Here is a 23421-nt window from a genome sequence, read left to right as displayed (position 1 = left end):
GCAGGTGTGTGTGTGTGTGTGTGTGTGTGTGTGTGTGTGTGTGTGTGTGTGTGTGTGTGTGTGTGTGTGTGTGTGTGTGTGTGTGTGTGTGTATGTGTGTGAGAGAGATATTTTACAGAGCCAGATCTCTTGCTCCTGTACCTCATTTCCTTTTTGTCTGTGTGGGTCTTTTAATGGGTGTGCATTTGTGCCATGTGTATCTTTTTACATATATTTGCACTTGTGTATGTTTGTGATTACTTTCTGCTCAGTGTGTATTTTATTTCTTGTAAGCATGACAGGGGGGCACTTTATGTTTGATGCTGCTTCCTTTTTTGGTTTATTTTCTAAAGACTGGTTTGTTATGCAATCAAACCAAAGCCAAAGCTCCTTCATGACATTATGAGTGTGTGAGATCTCGAGGGCATGTCTGCCCACTGTGGCTGAAAGCTTGAGCCATCCACAGACATGTTTGTGTGAGAGTATGCCTTTGTGTGCATCTACTGTATGTGCGTGACTGAATTCTTAGACATTTCCCATCCCACCAGACACAATTCAATTGGCTCAAAGAATATTATACAGTAAGTGTGTGTCTGTTTGTGTGCATGTGTGCATTTGAGGATGCTTGTGTGTGTGTGCCTTCAGGCAGCTGCTATGCTGCATACAGTTTCTGAGGCATGGCTTTGTATGGTTTTGCCTGCACTGCTTTCCTGCTTCAGCAGTAAAATGAGCAGAGTAAGGTTTAAAATAGATCACTTTAATGTTGTATGCACACATGAAAACATCAGGCCAGTAACACAGAGCCACAGAACATTTGCAGGCACATACACGCAAATTAACAACTAATAAATCACAATAGTAAAGCCTTCCATTTCATCTCAACATCATGTGTGTATGGCTACTTTCCCCGCTGCTGCCACACCGACACGTTTTATTACTCACATTTATCACAGGAGCACACTCACACACACGCTCTGCTCTGTATCAACTTTATCTCTCCTCTCTATTAGCTGCTTACTCCCTTCATCTCTGTCTCTTTCAGCCCCCCCCCCCCCCTGTGGAGAACATACCGAACAGAACGAGGTCAATAGCAGGCAAGAGTAGACACCGCGGAGAGTCAAGATAAGAGTTGTGCGAGCTGAAGATGAAAGATAAAGTGGACTGAACTTTCACTTTTGCTTGTGTGACACTAAATGTTAAAAAGCTTGCCTGCAACACTATTATTGTCCCTCAGCACCCTGAATGCACGCATCTCATGAGCATGCAACTTGTGCAAATTAAAGTATAAGAACTTATGAATGCAAACACATGTTTTAGAATCCATTAGGATCAAGCACTTACATACCTTTGATGAGAGTCCCAGTGACCAGTTTGTGTAAGGTCACAGCAAACTTGACAAGTCCTTGTTTGCAACGTTTTGCACACCCTGTCATCCTGACAGTGACCCGCGACGCAGCAGGCTGAGCAGGGCCAGAGCAGGACAGGGATTTCCAGGTTCAAGTCAGCACCAGCAGCAGCCGCAGCAGTGCCCTCAGATCAATACAACTTCTTCTGGCGCAGTATGTGTATCCAAGACTGGCAAATGGAGCAAAAGAGAGAGACTCTTCTTACTACGTCGCCTTTCGTCCTGCTAAGCTGGAGGGGAAAGGAGAAATGGTGATCTCCCTCTATTTTTTCCTGCTTTCCCTCCCCCGCTCTTCCTTTGCCTTCTCCAGCCCACCTCTGTATGTGTCCAAATTAGTGAATGCCTCAGAGTGAGATGTGCATTTAGTGAGAGCGAGAAAGAGAGGGAAGAGAGAAAGAGACGGAGAAAGAAGGTGTGTTAAAGAAGTAAATTTGGTGTCCAAGTAAGACAACTACGGCTCATTAGAGATTCTCTTACATTCCAAGTTTCCAAAAAACTTCCTTCTGCAGACAGCCTATGGGGTTGCAGTAATGAAGCAATCTCATGAACTCTTCTTGGTTTTCTCTCTCCTTCTTCTTCCTCTGTTCTTTTCTATTCTTTATCAAATGTATTCCCCTTTAAGTGGGGAAGCAGCAATCCACTTTCAGCACCAGTGACAATGGACAGCTCCCCACCACGCAGACCAAACACACTAAGCTTGTACTGCTTCTTTCTATAGGCAAACACACACACACACACACACACACACACACACACACACACACACACACACACACACACACACACACACACACACTCCTCCTTCGACCCCTCCCACAACCCTCGGAACACGTGAAGGCACTTGGTCTTCGTCAGCTGAGCTCTGTCCATTGTGACTGCTTCTTTGTTTTTAAGGGGTATTTAATTTGACTGTTTTTGACATTTATTATTTCTTTAAGCTGGGAGGTTTTTTTGTATTTTATAACTATTATTATTACTCTTATTGCTTTTACAATGACAGCCAGTTATTTTGTTTTCCCAAAGAGAGCAATGCCAGTCATTATATGTAAATTTAAATGAATTTCTGCATTAAGAAAACCAAAATAATTGATAACAGACAATGAATTTCAGTCAATTCCTGCCTGTCAGCTGCAAGAAATATTTATCTGTCATGGCACTATCACAGGTCAACATCCATCCTATCCATGCCTTTTCTTGGAGCCCATCCCAGCTGACATGACAGAGATACAGATAACCATCCAAATCTACACCTTCAACCAATTTAGAATCACCTATTAACTTTCATGCATGTCTCTGGAGTGTAAGAGGAAATTGAAACACCTGGCAAAAATCCATGCGGAAAATAACGCAAATACCACACAGGAACAGACCAGCTACAAAAAAGGTTTGGCTCTGTCGTGTGATGTCCTACCCTGGCCTGTCTATTGAAAGTAGTAACACCAGTAACTAAAAATACTCTGTGAAGAAAAATCCTGAATTTAACTGCATTAACCCTAAAAAACTATAAATAAGGTGAAAATATATAATTGAAGTTTAAAATGTCAGCAAGTTTAATCTTAAGATGCTTCATGTCTCAGTCTTTACACAAGTACTTGTGTAAATTTTGCCTCCTAATATATCGAAATATTTATTGTCTCTCTCGATACCCTTTGTTGATTTCTTTGACCTCAACCTCAACTCATCGATAGGTTTCCAGCCAGACAGCGAGCATGCCAATCAATCAATCCATATGTACTTTACCATAATTGTTATGGATCACATGCTTTTGACCATTACCGAGCCCCTGATTCATTCTCACTACACTTTGCATTGCACTATCATCGTCATCATCATTATCTGAATCTGGCACATAACTCAAGAGAGATGACAAGACTAAAAGAGAAAGAAAAAGATGGGAAAAAAAGAGAGGAGCACATGGGAGAGAAGGAGGATGCAGGGAGATAATCTTATAATGTGTTTCTGGGCTATATTTAGGTCTGAATCACGTATGGCTACTGGATCAATGACTGGAATGTAAAATACTGAACAAACAACAATAATGGCAAATGAGGGGAAAAGGAGGAGAAATGAAGAAATAGACGCAAACAGACACTATGGGGGGAGGAGGCAAGCAATGAAACAATAAAAATGCAAATGAAAGGAATAAAAACAGAAGAAATAGGGAGAATTGATGAAGGAGAAGTGGAATGAGCTGGGGAGTTTGCCAAGAAATGGAAGAAGGAGGTGTTTGTAGGAGGCGGGATGTAAAACTCAATGTCCCGTACAATCTCAGGGTTATTTGCTATCAAACTGAAAGGGTCTGAGAGGACAGGGATCAATAGTTATCCTTGGGTTTTAAATGATCTGGTTCACACTTTCTGAAAGCAGTGGAGGGCGGGATGGACAAACTGACGTGAGAGCAGAGATAAAGAAAAATGAAGGAAGAAAGAAGAGGGGTGGAAGGAATAAAAGTAAAAAGGCTGAGCGAAGAAGGAGAAGGAGGAGGGTGGAGGGGGGATTGTTTTCTCAGGCACCACCACTGTTTCGGCTATTAAGCACGAAGGAGATTACCGTGCTGGAGAATTTGCATAAACATGCTTCTCTATTACCGCCCCCATTGTTCATGATTAATGAGATTAGGGTTGCCTTTGCGTACAGATTCAAGGATGTAATGGAAGCTAATTGCTTGTCTCTTCCCAAATTAGAAGTTGCCTTGTTTGATGTTTGTTTCAACGTGGATTCACTCAAAGTGATGGAGCTCCTGTTTTTTTTGTTTTTTTGTTTTGTTTGTTTTTTTGCCTAGGAGACAACATACTTGATAGGCGCCCTGAATGATAAAGATGAGTAGAAAATTGAAAGGGAAGAAGAGGAGAGGAGAGGAGAGGAGAGGAGAGGAGAGGAGAGGAGAGGAGAGGAGAGGAGAGGAGAGGAGAGGAGAGGAGAGGAGAGGAGAGGAAAATCTGTCTTGAAGACAGAATTTCATGATCCACAGTGGCAATAAAGCACCTCAAAATGAACTCAAAATGGACAGAAATGCTGAAAGAAAAGTACTGCTTATGTGAGAAAATGGTAAAGCTGTGAGGAGAAACTGAAAATAGTTTGCGAGCTGAGAAGAAATAGAGATTACGGTGCATAAATAAACTCGGTAAACAGATCTGAGAATGGCCACAGGTATGCAAACGACACACAGTAAAACCTAAAAGAAAGAAAAGAAATATAAGAGATGGAAGCAGTGAAGTGAAAATAAAAGAGGAGAGGAGAGGAGGATAAGGGAGATGAGACAAAGAGGAGGTGGAGATGGGCAGAAAAATGAGCTAGACAAAAAGAGAGGAGATTGCTTTGAACGCTGTAGATCTGTCAGAATTGAATCAAAGGCGGCCAGCTGTAAGCTCTGATAGTGCTTTGCCTCTAAACATACCAGGCTGTGAGATGGACTGATAGGGCCACAACAACAGACACAAAGAAAATAAAACAGGTTTCTCAACCCATGATTGAAGAGAAATATGATGCAAAATGCCACATATATGTGTACACAGAGAATTACGGCTCAGCAGTTTGTGATTTTGTGTAATGACAGTTTTAGCATATGTAAGTGTGTTTGCATAATATGACAATATCCATGCAAGTTCCAGGATTGCCAACCCACATGCCTGCATTGACACACGCATTTAACAGGGATAATATCACATCCGCAGTTGCTGCTGCATGGCAACCCAACTAAACGACCTTAAGCATCAAGACCCATCTGTCTAGACACAGCAGCAGAAGAAACCCGCTTTTAGAGCTCATCTCTGGGTGTGAGCAGCAAGTACTGCCCTGGAGGTCTGGAAGTTGACTCCAAACCACCACCCCACTCTGGCCCTGGACACTCAGGGTGTCAGTGGCAGTTACAGAGTGACAACGTGCCCTCTGGGTGAAATTACAACCTCAACACACCATCCCTCCTCTCTCTTTTCTCTTCTTCATCTCCTTTTCCAGGAAACCCCCCTCAAGACATTCTGCTGATGACAACTGTTTGTCTGCATCATTGCACATAGACATGCACAAGTTAAGACACACGTATGTACACACGCAGTCCTGCAAAAGGGAGATATCCCCTGCAGAGGTCTTGCTCTCTCTCTTTCTCTCTCTCTTTCTCTCTCTCTCTCACACACACACACACACACACACAGAGAGAGAAAGCTCCAGATGTGTCTGTAAGCATCACTACAGAATATTCTTGCAGGAAGCTTGAACCCAGCTGTCTCTATTATTGACACCCCTGTGACAAGTCATGCAGTCACACTTTTTAATCTGGAGCTCCTCTTTCTTCATCCATCTCCCTCCACCACTCCATCTCTGTAATCCCCATGTTGGCCTCCATGGGAAGAATCAGTGCTGAGGTTGGCTTCATTAAGATCAAGCATAAAAAACCTGATCAACAGAGAGGTCATTAACTCATGTAAACAATACCAGAGGCACACACTGTGCTGAGCCTTTGCATCATGTATGTCGGAGAGTGTGTTAATAATGAAGGTGAGTCTCCCTGGAGAGCGTATGGGCAGTCCTGTGGGTCCAGCTGAGCTTCTTTAGTTCAATTTATATGAACTGAATTATATTAATTCTGCTTTGATGCATGAAAACAAAACCCACATGTGTTCTACAGACTTAAACTGTACACACAAACCACAATTCTGCATAATTAATTTTTGCTAAATTAAGATGCATATTAAAATGTACCATTTGATGAAAATTCATACTGTATTTCCACTCCACATTTCAAATAATACAGATTTTACTGTGCTATAATTAATTGTTTTTGTTATATTGTTCATTCACCGCACCTGTGTACATGGCTCTGCATCCTATGATAGCTTGGACAGGAAGCAGCCACTGTCCAAACAACTCACACCCTGCAAACCTTATATACCTAAAACATGATGACTTCAGTAATCACCCATCACTGATACATTTTTGTCTGTAGCTGACATTCCTACTTCTTAAAAAAAAAAAAAAAAAAAAAAGAATAGCTCCAACTTGAGCATCAAATCAACTTTCAAGAAATTCCTAAAATGTGCTTTCCGTTTCCAAACGCTAAACCTGACTGGATTGAGATGCCCAACAGATTGAAAGTTGGAGATAATGCCTGTTTTGTCCAACTCAACAATCAAATGGTGCTTACATATTAATGCATTAGTGATAAGAATCATAAATAGCTTCATTGGTTTGCAAGGGAGTATTTTGACATATTTATCCTATTTATCATATTGTGATTTCACTTGAGTAAATACTAAATACTTCTTCCCTCCACTGGTGGAAATGTTACAGAGGTACTGTGTACTTCCTGAAGTTATACCATTATAAAAAAAAAAAAAAAACAGTAGTGGAAGAAATACTCAGATCCTTTGATAACATAACAAGTGTTGTATTAGCATCAAAATATACATAATTATGTAAATAGGGAGTTATATTAATTGTATTGGACCCATTTACCAATATATTATCGTAGATAATTACATTATTAATACTGAGGTTTTGGAGTTTTACTGTTGTATCAGGTAGCATATTTGAACCACTTTATATACAATTTTATTTACAGGGACAGCCGATAAATCTGAGGGATTAGGGATGATTATTGGAAAACAGAAGAAGAAAAAACAAATATGTTTTTGTTTTTGGACTTTAGTTATTGGAACATGTAAAGATATATTAAAATGAAACCACATGTTTAGGGGTGAAAAGCACTATCTGACCAAGCTATTAACAACTCACAGACACCTGAAACATGATCCCTCAAAATCACAATGTTTTTGGAAGTCAGAATGGTTGGAAGTTGATGCCTTAAACCATATCATGGGTTGCATATCAAAAGCTTGTTATAATATTCGTATGATTCAAAAAGTGACTAAAGCTGTCAAATAAATGCAGCTGAACTGAAAGTACTGAAATATTTTGTAGTGGAAGTATAAAGTAGCATAAAATAGAATTGTATTTTCCTCCTTTTTCAGTTCAGCGCCATCTTTAAAACCAAATAATCAAACCCCTTGTTGGTGTTACATCACATGAGTGAGTGAGTGGGTGGGTTCAACATCAAAGGGAACATTTACCCTTCAGTGGTTTAGGAAAAATCTTAACCTACTTCTCAACATAAGGTCGTAATATTGTTGATTAATATATTGCACAAGCAAACATGGAAACATGGAAATGATGTACTACTGCAACAAAATCAGAAAACAAATAGCACGTTTCATTTTGGAATAAATTTTATTTTAACATGATTTGTGGGGAATGCAACAGCACTAAAAGTCTTAAATACAATTATCGAAAACCACTGTGAATGCTCTTTCTGTTAAGCTCAGTGTTTCCCAACGTCTTCATGTGTGGATCCCTAAATAACCACAAAGATGTTGATGCTGTTGGTTAAGATTTTGCTCACCCTGACCCTCTTTTGAGGATCAGCGATGACCCGTCTTTGGATTGTTTAGAAGACATGCATGTTAGGTTAACACATGCAGCTAGGAAATCCAGCTCCTCTGGCAGCACTTCCACTGGTTTTGCCTCACAGGATTTGAGCTATGGCACTACTGGATATGCGCCTTGCCATGCAGGATCGACACAGCCATACACCTTATTAGGCACCATGAACTTCTTCGACTGATGGTACCAGTTGGTTGTAGCTGGTGAAGGCCCCATTCTGCATAATGGAAACACAGTTGTAAAAACACAAAGGAGGGAAATCAGACAGGCGAAGACAAGACACAGGTGGAAACAATCAGGAAATCAAAGAGAAGACAAAGACAGGAAATTGAGGCACAGGAGACATGCAAGGAAAAGCTTTTCTTCTTCTTCTTCTTCTTTCGGCTGCTCCCTTTAGTGGTTGCCACAGCAGATCACCTTCCTCTATCTCTCCTGATCGTTAGGAAGCATCTTCCTCTGTCACACCAACCCCTCTGCATGTCCTCTTCCTCTACATCTATGATTCTTCTCTGTGGTCTTCCTCTTTTCCTCCTGCCTGGCAGCTCCATATTCAGCATCCTTTGTCCAATATATCCACTGTTCCTCCTCTGCACGTCCAAACCATCTCAGCCTTGCCTCTATAACTTTGTCACCAAACCGCTCAACCTGACCTGTCCCTCTGATATACTAATTAATAATCCTGTTCATTGGGGACACTCACTCATATTTCATGGACAAGGACAAAGGGACTCTAGGAAAGTAAATACATTAGAAACACAAGAAAGTATATGTTAGTAAAAAAAAAACACACAAAGCCAACAAACAAACACAAGAAACTGCGACAATGGCAGAAAAGCCTTTTTCAACAAAGTGAATGATAATGACTTACTCAAAGGTTTTGTTAGTTCAGGACTACCTTGTAGTATTAAGGTATTCAGTATTGCACTATTTTGGACTGGTACAGGACTGACTGTGTTGTCCACGCTCACTGTTATGCTATGGGTAGTATTTAAGCTTAATATGCTCTTTGGTTTTATTGCCAAAATTCCACCTTTACACTAGCATTATACTGGACAGAGGTTGGAAATCAGCCATCAAGGCTCATGCAACATCTGCTTATGTAATGTAAAATGTAGTTGGCTTAATCAACAAAGAAAGCCAAAGCAGCACAGATTGAGTTTGGACCCATTTCCAAAGCCCCTGACAATAGGGAAATTAGAAATGAGCATGTGAAATTACATAGAGTCTGAACAATAGAGTATGAACCATGTGAAATAAATAGACATGTAAGTCTTAATTTACCCAAGGTGGAAATGTTCCATTCACCCAGTGCAAACATAGTTTTTCCCACTTTCACCAGCACTATTTCTGCTGAGCACGAGTGATGACCTTCTCAGAGGAGCTTCCAAATCTGCCGACTACAGCAGGTGAATATTTGGCTCCTTGCTGCTCCTAAATGCTTCTTCACTTTCTGGTGTTGTGCCTGGATTGTATTGAACAAGGAAGAGATGAGATGTCAGGCAACTTCAGCCGGTTTCTGTGTGCGCATCAGCAACATCCACTCCATTAAATCTCTGATGAAAGCCCCTGTCAGATTTATAAACACACACACACACACACACACACTAATAGCAACTTAGCCAACACAGTGATGCTTCAGTCCCAGTGGCTGCCATCTAGTGTCCACTAGGGGAAAGATTACTACAAGCGTGATCAGTGAAACTGGCTGTTCTGGAATAATCACATAGCTCCAGAATAGCTCAGATAATAATCCAGTGGGTTTTTAAATGGCTTTTTTAATTTAACTCCCAGCCACTGAGGGAACATTAAAGACTTCAATTTATCTGAGAAAATGGAAATCACTCAATTCAGAGATGTATCACACATCTAAAACCAAAACTGTACACGCAAAGACAGACAGAGAGCATAGATATACTGTATATAAACATTTATTCTCTGCACAGTTGTAAGGAATCAATGGGAAAACAATATTATCAATTACTGATAGAAAAATACCTTTGCTGCACCATGATCACTCTGCACCCGTACACAGTTAGTATTAAAAAGAACATAGTATGCATGTTGTGGACATTTATAATATTAAAAAAAAAATAATGTGAGCGTGCAAATATGACATCTATTAGATATGAAAGTGTCACTCATACAAAAAGACATACACTGTGTGATATATTGACATATTTTTTAATAATCTCTACAAAAAAATATCAGTGATAATCTCTTTTTTAAAATTTCTTCTTCTAGATATCAATACTGATTGTGTGCAAATTTTTCAAACTTAAATAACATCTGTCATCTGTGATTAAAGAAATCCTGCAGACCTATGAGGAGAAGGAAACAGATAAGTCTTTGGAGTCAAACATCTTTTCACATATTTGGCTTTGTGTGTAAAAATCAAGTACTATGAACTTTGTGTACAATGTTGTGTCAGCACATTATACAGTGTGTGTTGCTGTCAAAAAGGCTTTTCAAATACTTAATGTCCCTTTAACCAGCTGTTCAGGTCCTCAGTCCACAGAGGCAGTAAAATGACAAGCAGTATGACACATTATCTCCCAGTGTTTAACACAGTGTAAAAGTGCAGCAGAAGCAGATATCCCTCTGTCATTTTTATGTCTTGCTTGACCAGTGTTAGTAAGTGTTGGTGTCACAGGCAGCTTTTTACAGTGTGATTCAGCTTGGCTTCATAAACATTTGCACTTAGCAGTTTTTCAAGACTTGTTTGGTGGGCAATCTGGCAATCATATGGAGTGGCAAGCACATCATCTCACTCATTTAAGCGGTCCAACAGCCAACAGATGAGACTATAAAACAGAAAGTTCCTCCAACAAGGATTGAGCTGCTTTTACGTGCAGATTAACTCTGAGATCCAAGGCGGGTATCTTACACAGTATGTTGTATGACATCTTTAGTTCATCAATTCGAGGTTTAGTGGCCGACCACAGGTCACTACGTGTTCATAGGCTGGCAATGGCCGTGTGAGATGAGTTTTTCTGATTGGTTGACCTGAGCCTGACGTGGCGCGGTTATCCAGCAGTGCGACTGTGTCTCAGTCGAGGCAGAGGTGAGGGCGGTCCCTCAGAGGCCTGCAGCTATAGATGGCTCTGTGCTGAAGGGCGGACGCACACAGGACACACAGGACAGAAAGTAGTTAGATTGTCACTGTATACTCTGAAATGCTGTACTGGTATATTGCAGTAGCACGCAGGACAAAAGGGAAAAATACTTTAACTGAATTTTATTGTTCATCAAATGTGAACATTGTATCACAAGCGAATGAAAGCATGCATTACAAAATAATCAGCCAGACATCAAAATTATATATGTAATTATGTTACAAATGCAGTGATATAATATCAACAAACCAATTAATAATACTAATGGCACAAACTCACCATTCAGAGTTTGGCCCTTGTGAGAAAGGTTTTCACTGAGAATTTGCTGTATTTCTACAGAGATTCAAAGAAATAAAGGCAACACACACCAGACATATTAATATGTAAACTTAGTGAAAATTGGTATAATAATCCTTGGACTGACCTGCTGATCTCATCATCTCTGTGGATTCACTGTGGCTCACTTCCAACTGAGGTCCGGTACATGGTGTGGACACTATCTGAACTGAGACCATTAGATCCAAGTGTCTGCACACTGATGTGGGCAGGGACACTCAGGTCGATATTCTCAAGAATACACTGCACAGACAGAAACAAGATTTACTGTACATCTCCTGCTTTGATTCATAGTTTGATGTATTTATTTATTACAACAGGATGAAATACTGTACCACCATGGATACCTTGGTGCACGCTGAACTCATGACAGATTTGTGAAAGTCCCCATCAACATACACCTGAGACATAATGAGTACAAGAAAATCCCATAAATAGGAAGAAAATCTTTTGAAATCAGTCTGTGTTTGTTTTACCTACCCTGTATCCGTACACAAATGTCCCATTACTGCACCCCAGCTCATCGAGTTGTGGTCTCTCCCACCCAATCATGAGGCTGCTCTGGCCCACTGTTTTGATGACCTCAACAGATCGAACCTCGGCTGGAGCTTCTGGATGTGATTGGACACAATAAAGTAAAGCACAATTATGCTTTCTACAACTTTTATTATTCACTTATTACTAAATCACACCACAACAAACAAAGATAGCAGGACTTAGTACTCAGAATTTACTAACTACTAGTTTACTAACCCCAGCAATTTATTTAAAGTTAATAATCACATACCGCAGTGTGTTACGTGAGCAATAAACAGGGCAACACAAACCACCAGAGTCTGCACTGCAATTTTTTTCCAAATATGAGGCACAGAGAACAGCTTATATCTAGGTACTGTGTAACTACATTACAGCAGTACACAATGAAAAACTAATATTCTATTATCCTAAATTGCAATAGTATGTACACAAATGTTTTTCTATCAAATCAAAAAACTAATATTTCTTCTACCAGGACTTTTAACTACTCTGTCCTTTGCCTTTGTGTAAATAAGCTCAAATATTAATATGAACATTACCTGGCTTGGGTCTCGCAGCCTTAATTTTTCCTAGATGAGCGGTGGACTTGTCTGATCTCTCAGGAGAGCAATGAGACAGCTGATAGGACTGAGCAATTTCAGGGGAAGCACCATCTATTTTAGAAGTCATGTTGAAACTTATAACTTTAGGGGCAGTTGATATGTTAGGGGCAGTTGCATCTGAGGGAGTGGCTTTTGGATTAGTAACATCAGAGTCAAAGGTAGTAGCGCTCTGTATAGAAGCTTTATGTGTAGAACAAGCTACATCTGAGATTGCAGTGATTTTCTTTGTCATTTCCGGGTATAACGTTACATTAGTGCCACTACTTGAAATGGATTTGGTTGTAACCAGGGTGGAAGAAAGAAAGTTAGATGAGCTAGACAGAGCAGGTGTTGTTTTAGTTGTGGCTGCTTTAAGGTGGTGGTTAGTAAACACGCTGGGACTGAATGTGGCATAGGCTGATCTACATGCAACTGCATCAAAAAGTGTTGGTGACTTGTTAGTGGCAGTTGGTTTAGTTGTTACTACTGGAGTGTGTGCAGCTTGGCTAAAAGCAGTGGTGACTGGGACAGAGTTGATCTGTGGAGGACTGGGACTGAGGCTCAGCTTCTTAGTCTGAGAGGCTTTGTTCAGGTCTGTAGGAGCTGAAAGTGACAGACTCCTCCTGGGTTGCTGCCCTCTTCCTCTGCTCTCTGGAGCCTTGGGATGGAGACAGATAGATTTATTAGATATATAAGATGTGATAGGATTTTATGGTAACTTATGTGGAAATATCTTCAAAGCCGGTGCAATTTCAGAGGACAAATCAACATGTAGAGGAGTGTGGTGGGGCTTTTATTTCATATCAGAAATAAGCAAAAATCTATATAAGCTTTTTTGTATGATTCAGCACTAACCTATATCTTTGTTACTGAATGTTAAAAACTCTTAAATGTACCTCAAAGCTGCTCCTCAGGGTCTTCTGCAGCTGTTCTTGTAGGTTAAGAATCTTCTCGGGACTACTTAGCCTCCTCCTTGGACTGGCAAAGGAGTAAATGGTAGGACTCAGCAAGGATGCAGTCAGACTGGTGGGATATAGGGAGCACTTCTCTTTCGTTACATCCAGATAATGAAACTCAGATTTCTCTGCTTTACTGGCTGCTTGGGATGGTCCACTTGCAGAAGGAGACAGCTGTGGTGGGATTGAGAATAAAACAAAAGAAAATAATTTGCAGGCAGGATATTTGCTACTTTACTCATGAGTTTTTGCTCTATGAAAATTATGTCATTGTGAAAACATAAAAGCCATATACATTTTTCTGTAAAAGAGTGGTGGCATAGTAAGAATAAATTCAGGCCTGGCAGAAAAAAATATTGTCTCACCGGAGCTGTACTGGTGATCTCGCTCTCGTTTGGTGGAACAGCTGACGATGACTCCTGAATGCTGGCTGGCTCTAGCACTGGTGAGGATGGCACAGATGAGCTGGCATCTTTCTTTATTGATCCTGTTGCTACAGGTGTGAATTCACTACTGCAGTCTTGATGATTTGTTAGAGATTCAGTGGAAACTCTGTAAATTTCTTTCCCTCTGCCAGCTTCAGGTGTGACTCCAGTTTGTTGTTGCTTTTTTACAGAGGTGGATACAACCGGGCTGGTCCAATCAGGTATGAATTCACTGGTGCAGCCTTTAAATTTTGAAATAAATACAGGAGTAAACCCACTAGTGTAATCCCGGGTCTTTGTGATGCTTTCTGATGCAAATGCTGCAGTGTAGTCCTGCAGAGCAGCATCGCTGAGCAGATGCTCGACTTGCTGTGTGAGGTGGGGGGCCACAAAGCCTTGTCTCTGCAAGATCTTCATCATCTGATATAACAAGCTGTTCCTCTCCTGACACTTCACCACAAGGCAAGACAGCTTAGCCTGTTATTGGACAAAATACCTGACAGTCAGAATGAACCACTAAGAGCTGTTCAGCAGAACCTGAACACAGCGCTAGTCTTTATTTCCTCACCTTTAAAGGAGGTATGTCCAGCTCTGTCTCACTTTTCCTTTTCAGCAGTGCATCATACTAGAAACCAATAAAATGAAAAACATAACAATTGTAGCATAAATATAAAGAGAGAACAGTTTATTACCTAAAACTAATTGCAAAACCACAGGTGACCCACCTTAGCTCTGATGTCATTGTAACGTGCCCTGAGTGAGACAAGAACAGTACTGATATCGTCCCTGCTGCCCTGCCCTCTTTTCAGAGCTATATACTCCGAGTTCAGCTCTTCTAGAGCGACAGTCTGCTGGGTTTTACACACATCACATCAACATACACACACACAGAGGACTTATGAGTAAAACTGTCTCAAACAAGGTATTATAATGTGTCAGAACCTCCAGCATAACTACAATATGCAAGTACTGCAATCTAGTACAGCTTGTCAGCATCATCTCAATAATTTAAGTTTAAAGCTAGTTTCTTCAGTACATACTGTCCCTTAGAGGTATTTTATGATGTATAAGAATCCAGATTTTGCCATTCTTACCTTGGCATTGAGTTGAGAGGTGAGGATTTTGTATTGCTCCTCTATTTGAGCCTTAAGTGACAGAGCGTCAGTCTTCTCCCTAAGCAGGCCTGTCACTTTGTTCTGCAGCTCCTTCACCTGCAGCAAAGACAGCTGCTCTTTAGGTCTAACCTCTAAACTTTGCATTTTGATTTAACTGTGAAACAAATAGAAATCTTGTGTGCGTGTATTTTTAAGCTGAGTAGCAAACATGAGGGACAGGGTTTGAGGCAATGAGAGACAGCTGGAAAAAGGTATAAATAATGAGTGCGAAAGAAAGAACTGCATTTCTTGGAAGGGGATTAGACATTTGAAAAACAGCAGCTGAGAAAAATGTCTGTATTTATGGGAAAGAGTTAGAGGCTGATGAAGGCAGGAATAAAAGTATCGTGAAATGAGTAAATGAGTAGACTTGAAAGGCAAAGGTGTAAACTTTGGAAACTTCAGTACACTCTTATCTATAACAAGGAAAATATAAGAGTCAACTTGAATGCACAAGAAAAAACACGAATAGGACTTTAAAGCTCTGGGGGTCTCCTTAATGAAGTGATAAAAGTCTAGGCCTTATGATTTAAGGCCAGTGTGTCTGTTTGAAGAAGCTAAGGTAAGTATGACACACAGTTGAGCATAGAGGTTGGTCTGTCCTGTTGTGGCTGCAGGATCTTCACTGTTATTGGCATGTTGGACTTTTTTTTTTTAAATACCAGACAATTTTGAAACGGGATTCGGTGCTCTCAGCGCATAAACTTAAAGCCTGCTAATCGATGGACTTTACAACAAGCCAGTCAACTAAAACATGTTGAGAGAATCGATCTTGGAGCAACCTTGAGAGTCCACCTCAGTCCTTGGATTTGAATCCCACTGTAAATCTTTGATGAAACTAAAAAAAAAAGTGCCAGCACAGAAGCTAAAGAATATATGCAAGAAGTTCCACGAGGAAAGAGTTTCATATTAAAAAAAAAAAAAAGGAGTCATCAGCTTGAGAAAAACTTTACATAAGGTCATAAAGTTCAAACAACACATATTACTAGATTAATTAGTGAACTTTAGTGATTTTTCACTGCTAGCAACACCAAAATTATGTGAAAAATCAAACATTCTTTGACTAATTACAAACATTTAAGAATTTTTAATATCTAAAACATGTTGCAGGTTGAGGGGTTTTTATAATTTTGACTGCACCTGTAAACCTACTGTAGTTAAATACCTGGGTTATGAGGTTGTAATTTTCCTTCCTGGTTTCTTCCATCTGATTCTCGACATCCGTCAGTTTCATCACCTTTTCAGCTGCTTGGGTTGCCTTCTTCTCTGCCTCCTCCCTCTTTTCTTCTGAATGGCACAGCTCACCGTGAAGCCTCTTGATCTGAATATGAATTCAAAATGAGGATAGTGAAGTTCTCTAATAAAATAATACAATAACAAGCAAGAAAAAGAAATTCTGTATCATATCATTTTTTAAAACTAAAAAAAATATGTGGTGTCAGACTCACTTAAACTCACCTCTGCACGGCTCTTGTCCATTTCCTCTTGTGACCTCTTTAACTCTGCTCCCAAAGCTTCAATCTCTCTCATCAGATCATTTTCCTCCTGCTATAAATCAAAAAAATGTGGTGCCTCAAACATCAAGTTGAAAAGCCATAATGCTGAAAGGATACTCTGTAAACTGACACAACAGACACTGACATCGTGCACAAATTCACCCCATTCTTAGTACCTGCATTAAGTTCCTTCTGTGGTTATTAGACTGGAATCTTTGTGTAGCATAATCTGCAGTCTCAGCAGGAATCTCGGTCTTCTTTGTCAAATCGGCGCTGCTGGGATTCAACAGCTGCTGCTTCTGATTTCCCTCTTCTGTTTGTTTTTGGATGCAGAGAGCTTGTAAGCTGTTCCTTTCTTCTCTTAGGCCTTGAATTACGAGCATTATCTGCTTTTCCTCTTCTTTCAAACAACTGACTGAATGTTCACTTCTTCCTTTTTCTTCTTTCAAACTGCTTACTGTCTTCATCAACCTGTCGTGGTCTTCCATTAAACTGAAAGATATTTGTTCCTGGTCTCTCTGTTCCTTCAGACACTTAAGGGAATTGGTTAGGTTGTCTCTCTCTTGTTTCAAATTCAGCACTGTCTGGCTTACCTGGTCACTTTCTGTCCGTAAACTCTGCAATGACTTCAGTGTTTCATCTCTCTCTTCTTTTCCACTTGAGAGAGATTCCATTATTGCCCCTTTATCTCTTTCAAGAGCAGATAAAGACTTGTTTAGCTGCTCTTTCTCCTGATTTAGGCCATTCATGGACCTTACAAAGTGTTCTTTCTCATTTCTCAGTCCACAGACAGCCCTGCTCAGCTGTTCTTTCTCTTGTTTAAGGTCAGCCAGAGCTTTAAAGATGTAGTCTTTCTCCTCCTTCAGTCTCCATATTGTCCGAGTTAATTGCTGTTTCTCTTCTGTCTGTACTTGGATTGACAGAGCTACTTCTCTTTGCTGCTCTCTGAGTGAACTGATGTATTTAGTCAATCCTTCTTGTTCTGTTTTGAGATTCTGGACTGAGTTGGTCAACTGGGCCACTTGTTCTGTCAGTGAACCAACATGAGGATGGTTTTGTGAGCTGTTCTTTAGCGAGTCACAGTGATTATTATGCTGACTACCAGATACTGAATCTGCTTTCAAAGTGTCAGTTTCTTGATTGAACATCAAATGTGCCACTTCTTCTCCTTGGACTAACTTTTGCTGCAGCTCCATGATGGTGTTCAGATCATCCTCAGTCTTCTTTGTGAGTTCTGAGATCAAACATCCCTGTTCCTGGTTCTCCTGCTCCAGCCTGACCTGATCCTCCTCTAGCCGGGAGATGCGCTCCATCAGCTGTGTTTGCTGCTTTGTCATGTCCACTTCTTTGAGCTCAATGTGAGCCAAGAGTTCCTGGATCCTCTCTGCCATGGCCCTGTTTTCCTGATTCAGGGCTTGGGTAGGATCATCCTGGGCAAGAGGAAGAATCGTCTCATCTTGGGTAGGAGATGACCTGAGATGATCATTTCCATCAAAGGTGAAGGGTGTGTTAATCTGTACAGAAATGCAGAGTTTGATCAGTGATACACTGGATGTGTAGATCAAAGCTTCTTCTGCTGTAAAAAGAAAAAACTGTTAAGAAGACACAAGTAAAATACCTTTTCTCTTGAAGAGCTCTGCTCAGTCTCCACCTCTTTTTCCTCTGCTTGTTTCCTGAGTTCTAACTTCAGTTGAACATTCTCCTCAGCCATCTCCTTTAGCTGATTCTGTGTGCGCTGCAGAACAACCTCCATGTCATCACGTTGCTCTTGAAGAGCTCTAAGATCTCCACCTAACCCCAAGCTCCTGTATGCTTCCCTCAGGGCATCAGATTCCTCACTGGGGCTTTCCTCCAAATTTAAGATCCCTGCAGAGCACCAGTTTCCAAGTTTAAACTCATCTAATGATTCTGTAGTCAAGGAAAATGACTTGAAGTTGGTGCTGGGTTCAGAGCCACGGTAAAACGAATTCAAAGGATTATTTTTAGGTGGCATTTTTAATTTAAGTGCTGAGGAGTAATGTTCTGTGTTGCTCTCTGTGCCCTCTGCTGTCGCCTGGTGGTGAACACGTGCAACTGCAGATGAATAAGCCTGTACATGCAAAAAAAAAAATTTGCAATTTTAAGATCTTTGATGAGACAAAGTTTAGAAAATGACAAAAATTCTTCTAATACAGTCTAAAGCTACTGTTTCCTATGTTTCAGTCGGCTACCAGCTGACTGGTATCTGTAAACATGTAGAAGTACTTACAGGAAGGATGATGGTTGTAAAACACAAACTTTTTGCAAGAGAGATTTATCCTTTTCATATAACAATACATTTTAATGATTTAACAATTAACAATATACCAGTCATATTTCACCTGTCTAAAGTGATAAACAGCTGATAATGAAATGTGGAATAAAGTGACTATATTAAAAATAGTAATTTGTCTTAGATTGATCAGCTGAGCTCTTTTTGTCAGTGTAAATAATTTTGAAACACAGATGCAGTCATTTTCTATTTTTCAAACATGATTAATAATAACTCTCCCACCATCAATGCACATAATGCCGATACTATAAATCAGTTTGTATAAATAAAGTCTTACATTTGAATCACAAATGGAACAACTGGCACAAAGTCTAAGCATACAAATTAATTTGCCTGAGGAAAGAAAAAACTTTTTGCATCTTGCCTTGTGAAATATCCTGCACGCTTATGCCGCTTAGCTCAAAATATATTAATAAAGTTTGCTTCTGTGTGCAGCTTTTCATTACTGGAGGCAAATATTACACTTATATTATCACTGTATACTTTATGTAAAGTAGGATGGCCTCACTAGTAACTTTAAGTAAAATTTGGTTTATAAGTTTCTCCCTTTAAACCTGCATCAATACATCTATTCTCATGTTTAGATCTCAGGAGTGGCTAACTCCTGATGTCCCAGAAGTAAATGTTTAACTTGGAAGGACTGTCTTCCTGTACTTTACACCATATAACTGGAATAAACATTACAGGAATTTGCAAATGGATAATCTTCTACTACTTCTTTTGCTGTAATCAAGCCTTATTTTTAGAGAACACAGTCAAACAACCTAATTAAATTATTAATTAATATTAATTGTGTCATACGCACCTCTCCCAAGCAAGCCACTGATGAGTGTCCTGTGGCAGTGGTATATGAGAAAGTGTTGGAGTTCACAGAATTAACAGCTGGACTGGAGTTGGGTGTGCTGTTCCCAGGATTCAGGCATGCAGATGGTTGACTTGGTGTGTGGTTAGCTGAATCCCTGAGGACCTGCTGCAGTCTTTGGTTCTCCTCTCTCAGTTGTTCAACCTCCTCCAACAGTGAACTGTCAGACAGTTTCAGCTGATCGATCTCTGCCTTCATCTCATCCACTTGGCAGTTGAGGAAGTGGCTGCTCTCCTGGGCCTCCTGGAGCTGCTCCATTAGACCCCTCCTCTCAGTTATTCTCTCCTCCTCTCTCTCCAGCAGCACTCTGAGATCCTCCTGCAGGCTGACAATGAATCCTTGCAACCTTGCTTCATTCGAGGATTGCTTTGTGTCACTGTTTCTTCCTCCTTCTACGTCATTTTCTGTTTTTCCCTCATCACTCTCTTGCCTTTCTTCTCTCCCAGTTCCAACACTTGGCTGCCATTGCTTCCGCCTCTCCTCCTTGGTCTCCTCTTCTCCTTCACCCTCTCCCCTCATGGAAGACAGCCTTTCTTGTTCTCCCAAGCATTGCACAGTCCCAGCAGTAATTCGGACTGCTCTGATCGTTGCCATACCAGTGGCAGCGCTCACAGTCATGTCAAGTAGCTGCTTTTCTAAGGTGAAGATGCGATTCTGCAGGCTCTGCTCGCTCTCCCAGGCCAGGCTGAGTTTGTGTTGGAGTTGTGTTTTAAAGTTTTCAAAATACTGAGCCTGTCGACTCATCTCCTCCTCTTTGGCCTTCAGTTGCCTCTGACAGCGCTGCAGTCGCTCCCTCCATACTCGCTCCTCTCGCTCCTTCTCCTGAGTCTGAATGAGACAGAGAGACAGAGAGAGACAGAGAGAGAGAGACCACAGATAAGTCTGAAATTCTTCTCAGTTAATCCCAGCTACTCAAAGCTTGCTTAATAACATGTTCTACATGCCTGAGCTGAATTTGTTTGTGTATTAGAATTGTAGTAACAGTCCTTGCTGTATATATTATCTGTCTCGTGTCTCTTGCATTTTTACTGTGCACTAATAAAGAAACTAATTTTAAAATAAAAATTGATATCATTCAAAGTGAAACTACTTAAAAGATACACAAAAATGAAGATAAAGATAAAGCAATGCAATCTCAACAAAGATGAAAGATAGTCAAAACACTAAAAAAAAAAACAAAAAAAATACTATGCTCATTTTTCAACCTGATTTTAGGATTAACTGTGATCTTTCTACCACATTAACATGTTGTACGCATTTTGACCAGAGAACATGTGAATTGAAGTGACCTGTAAGTTATTTTAAATGACTACTCAAGGTAAATATAACGGGTGCTAACTGCAAAATATATTTCACAGCAGAAAAAGTATGTTAAACTTTTTACAGTCCAGCCTTCAGAACTCTGATATTATTTTGTCCATCCCATGCATAAACCTTTTATTCATTTCTGAAGTAGGTGTTACTTCTATCTTGTAAAGCTCACATTTTAAAATGTATTTATGTGTTTTTTAGTTTCTACATTAATGACCCGCTGTAGCCCTCAGGAAGCACTCACCATGGTCCTGACCTCCTCCCTGAGCATGTGGAGTCTCTGGTCGAGCCTCTGGGAGTGTTGCATGCTGGGGATCTGGGAGCCAGAGGCTAGCTGATATAGCTGCAGCAGGAGGCTCCTCTCGGACCTCTCCAACTCTCTGATCCTTATTCAACAGTAAAAAAAAAAAAAGATTGCATTATGACATCCTAATAACAGCATATAAATTAGCTTTAAAACATTAAACTTGATCTAAAAATGTATTCAGATTTACCTCCTAACATGGTGCAAGATGCTAGTAAAACTCAGCTGTAGTGAGCAGTTTTCAGAGGTGCACTCTCATGCATGTATGCAGTGCAGTCAAGTGTGTGCGATACATAATATCATTTTGGCCAAGAGTGAGCGTATAGTAGCAGGTGTGTGCGTGTGTGTCACTGGATCCCCTCTCTCCCAATCTCCCACCTGTTCCTCAGGTAGCTGTCAGGTTGGATGGCTGAAATCGCTCTCTGCTCCAGGACCTCCACTCGGCCACACAGAACACGCAGGTCTGCATCAGCTCCCTTAGAGTCTTTTACCATGGCAACTGAAGTGCATCCGGTACCCGCTGTGTCTGATGAGGTCATGTGATCCTCCATCAAGTCAGCTTGTTCCCACTAAGTTAATTTTACCTGCAGCACAAGAACTGCTGGTGTCAACCTCATTCATTAAAAAAATAAAACTCATACACTTTTCATACATTCATCTGGGCTGCTTGTATTTTTCCAGTCAACAAGTCTATCATATTTGTACAGGCTATGGCAAAGACAAACACAGACACACAAAAAAAGATACATCCACTTAAAATACAGTCATGTATTATTTACAGTGTCAACAGCGAGGAAGCAAGTTGTTTGGCACACGATAATCTATCAGGTTACACCTCCTCCTAATCACTCCCGTCCTGCACCTCCTACTGTACCACACTACACAAAAACTCCCTTCCCGAAATCTTAAAGGTGTCACACAGCAGTGTCACATGTTTTTATCTGAGGTAATCAGCTCATTCAGTTTTTGATTGCATTGGACACAGTGTGTGTTGAATGATATAGTTAATTGAATATTGTTTTAATGTAGATATGAAAAAATGTGAACCTACCCTTTAAAGGGATGGTCCACCCCAAAAATAAAATAAACACTAGCATCCCTCTGACATATTTATCTTGACTGTTTTTCTTTGAATTGTCTGGATTTGAAAATATCAACATAGCAATATCTGCTACCTCTTGAATATGGTGGAAGCAGAAGGGGCTCACCTTGTGGTGTTTAGTGGCAAAAAAAAAAAAACATTTGATATACATTTGATAAGCATCTCTTTCGAGAAATCATGATTGCAATGCTAAAAAAAAAGATCTACAAACCAGTTTCATGTTGAAACTATTTCCCTAATACCAACAACTGGTGCACAAAGAAGCATGCACCTACCCATGAAAAGAGACTCCTTCTCATAGCAGCATGTAAACATTAATAGTGTCCCACACAGCTGAGCTGTAATGGTAGCCATTTGCATGCAAATTTCACTTGGTGGGTACCAGTTTGGTTGAAAAAAATAGTTTCTACACAAAACAGTTCACAAAAAGTTTTTTTGGGGATTTTTCTGAGTCACAATTTCTATAAACTGGCATTGCTCCAGAGTTTTTTAAGCATTTAATTATTTTGGCATTCTGAGCACCAAACGGCAGGTGTCATAAAGTTCCTCTGCATGGATCAATAGATCCAGAGGGATAAACAGCACTCAGATAAAAAAAGTATGCACTGTGTTCACTGTGTTTAACCTCAGAAAAAGACTGGCAAGCAAGTTTGGCAAATGCATAACTCAGTACGAATACAAAAATAAGTGGTAGTGCAATTAGAAACTCAATCATTTACAGATTTGGATTCTTGCGATCTAAAAGCAGCCAAAGTCACAGACCATTAATCAAAGCTGTCCCCAGTAACAGATGTTTAAAGCAGTATTTTTGAGAGGTGAAATTAAATAACAAACCTGGTGTTGCGTTTTCACTGATTGTTCCCTTTCAGCGCAACCAAAAGCTTCCAGAGAGTTCAGCTTCTGCTCCGCGGACTTAGACGCACTGCTGTTTCCTTAGAAACGCCACAGACATTGGACTTTGCCAAAATCCTCCATATCCAGTTGGCACTTAGCTTGCTCACCACGTCACTCAGCCCTGTGCTTTCACTCTTCTCCTCCCTCCATTTGCTCCCTTTCATTGTCCTACTTGGCATTCCTTCAGCTGAGGCTGTCGTTCTTCTTGCTTTTGTAAATC

General features: G+C 40.4%; 2 protein-coding genes across 2 annotated transcripts in view; both read right to left on the bottom strand.

The window, feature by feature from the left end:
- Positions 1-1553, bottom strand: part of kcnip1a (Kv channel interacting protein 1 a) — a 49749-nt gene extending 48196 nt beyond the window's left edge. The window contains exon 1 of the mRNA XM_030739867.1: positions 1325-1553. Within this exon, the coding sequence (XP_030595727.1) occupies positions 1325-1412 (88 nt within the window). The 5' untranslated portion in view covers positions 1413-1553. The remainder of the gene's footprint in view (positions 1-1324) is intronic.
- An 8218-nt stretch (positions 1554-9771) lies between these two features.
- LOC115786779 (protein lava lamp-like) lies at positions 9772-21420 on the bottom strand. Its single transcript, XM_030739173.1, has 17 exons — positions 21146-21420; positions 19534-20418; positions 18036-18506; positions 16594-17931; positions 16380-16469; positions 16087-16242; positions 14862-14978; positions 14493-14618; positions 14336-14392; positions 13708-14244; positions 13283-13516; positions 12345-13044; positions 11749-11879; positions 11616-11669; positions 11357-11511; positions 11212-11265; positions 9772-10925 (listed from the first exon to the last, which is right to left on the bottom strand). The coding sequence occupies exons 1-15, from the start codon at positions 21206-21208 to the stop codon at positions 11383-11385; spliced, it is 5088 nt and encodes a 1695-aa protein (XP_030595033.1). The 5' UTR covers positions 21209-21420; the 3' UTR covers positions 9772-10925; positions 11212-11265; positions 11357-11382.
- Positions 21421-23421: the final 2001 nt, after the last annotated feature.

The sequence above is a fragment of the Archocentrus centrarchus genome, chromosome 10, assembly GCF_007364275.1.
Source record: "Archocentrus centrarchus isolate MPI-CPG fArcCen1 chromosome 10, fArcCen1, whole genome shotgun sequence".
NCBI classification, from domain to species: Eukaryota; Metazoa; Chordata; class Actinopteri; order Cichliformes; family Cichlidae; genus Archocentrus; species Archocentrus centrarchus.
The sequence above is the reverse complement of the archived record's forward strand: the minus strand, read 5'-3'. Positions and strand labels throughout refer to the sequence as shown.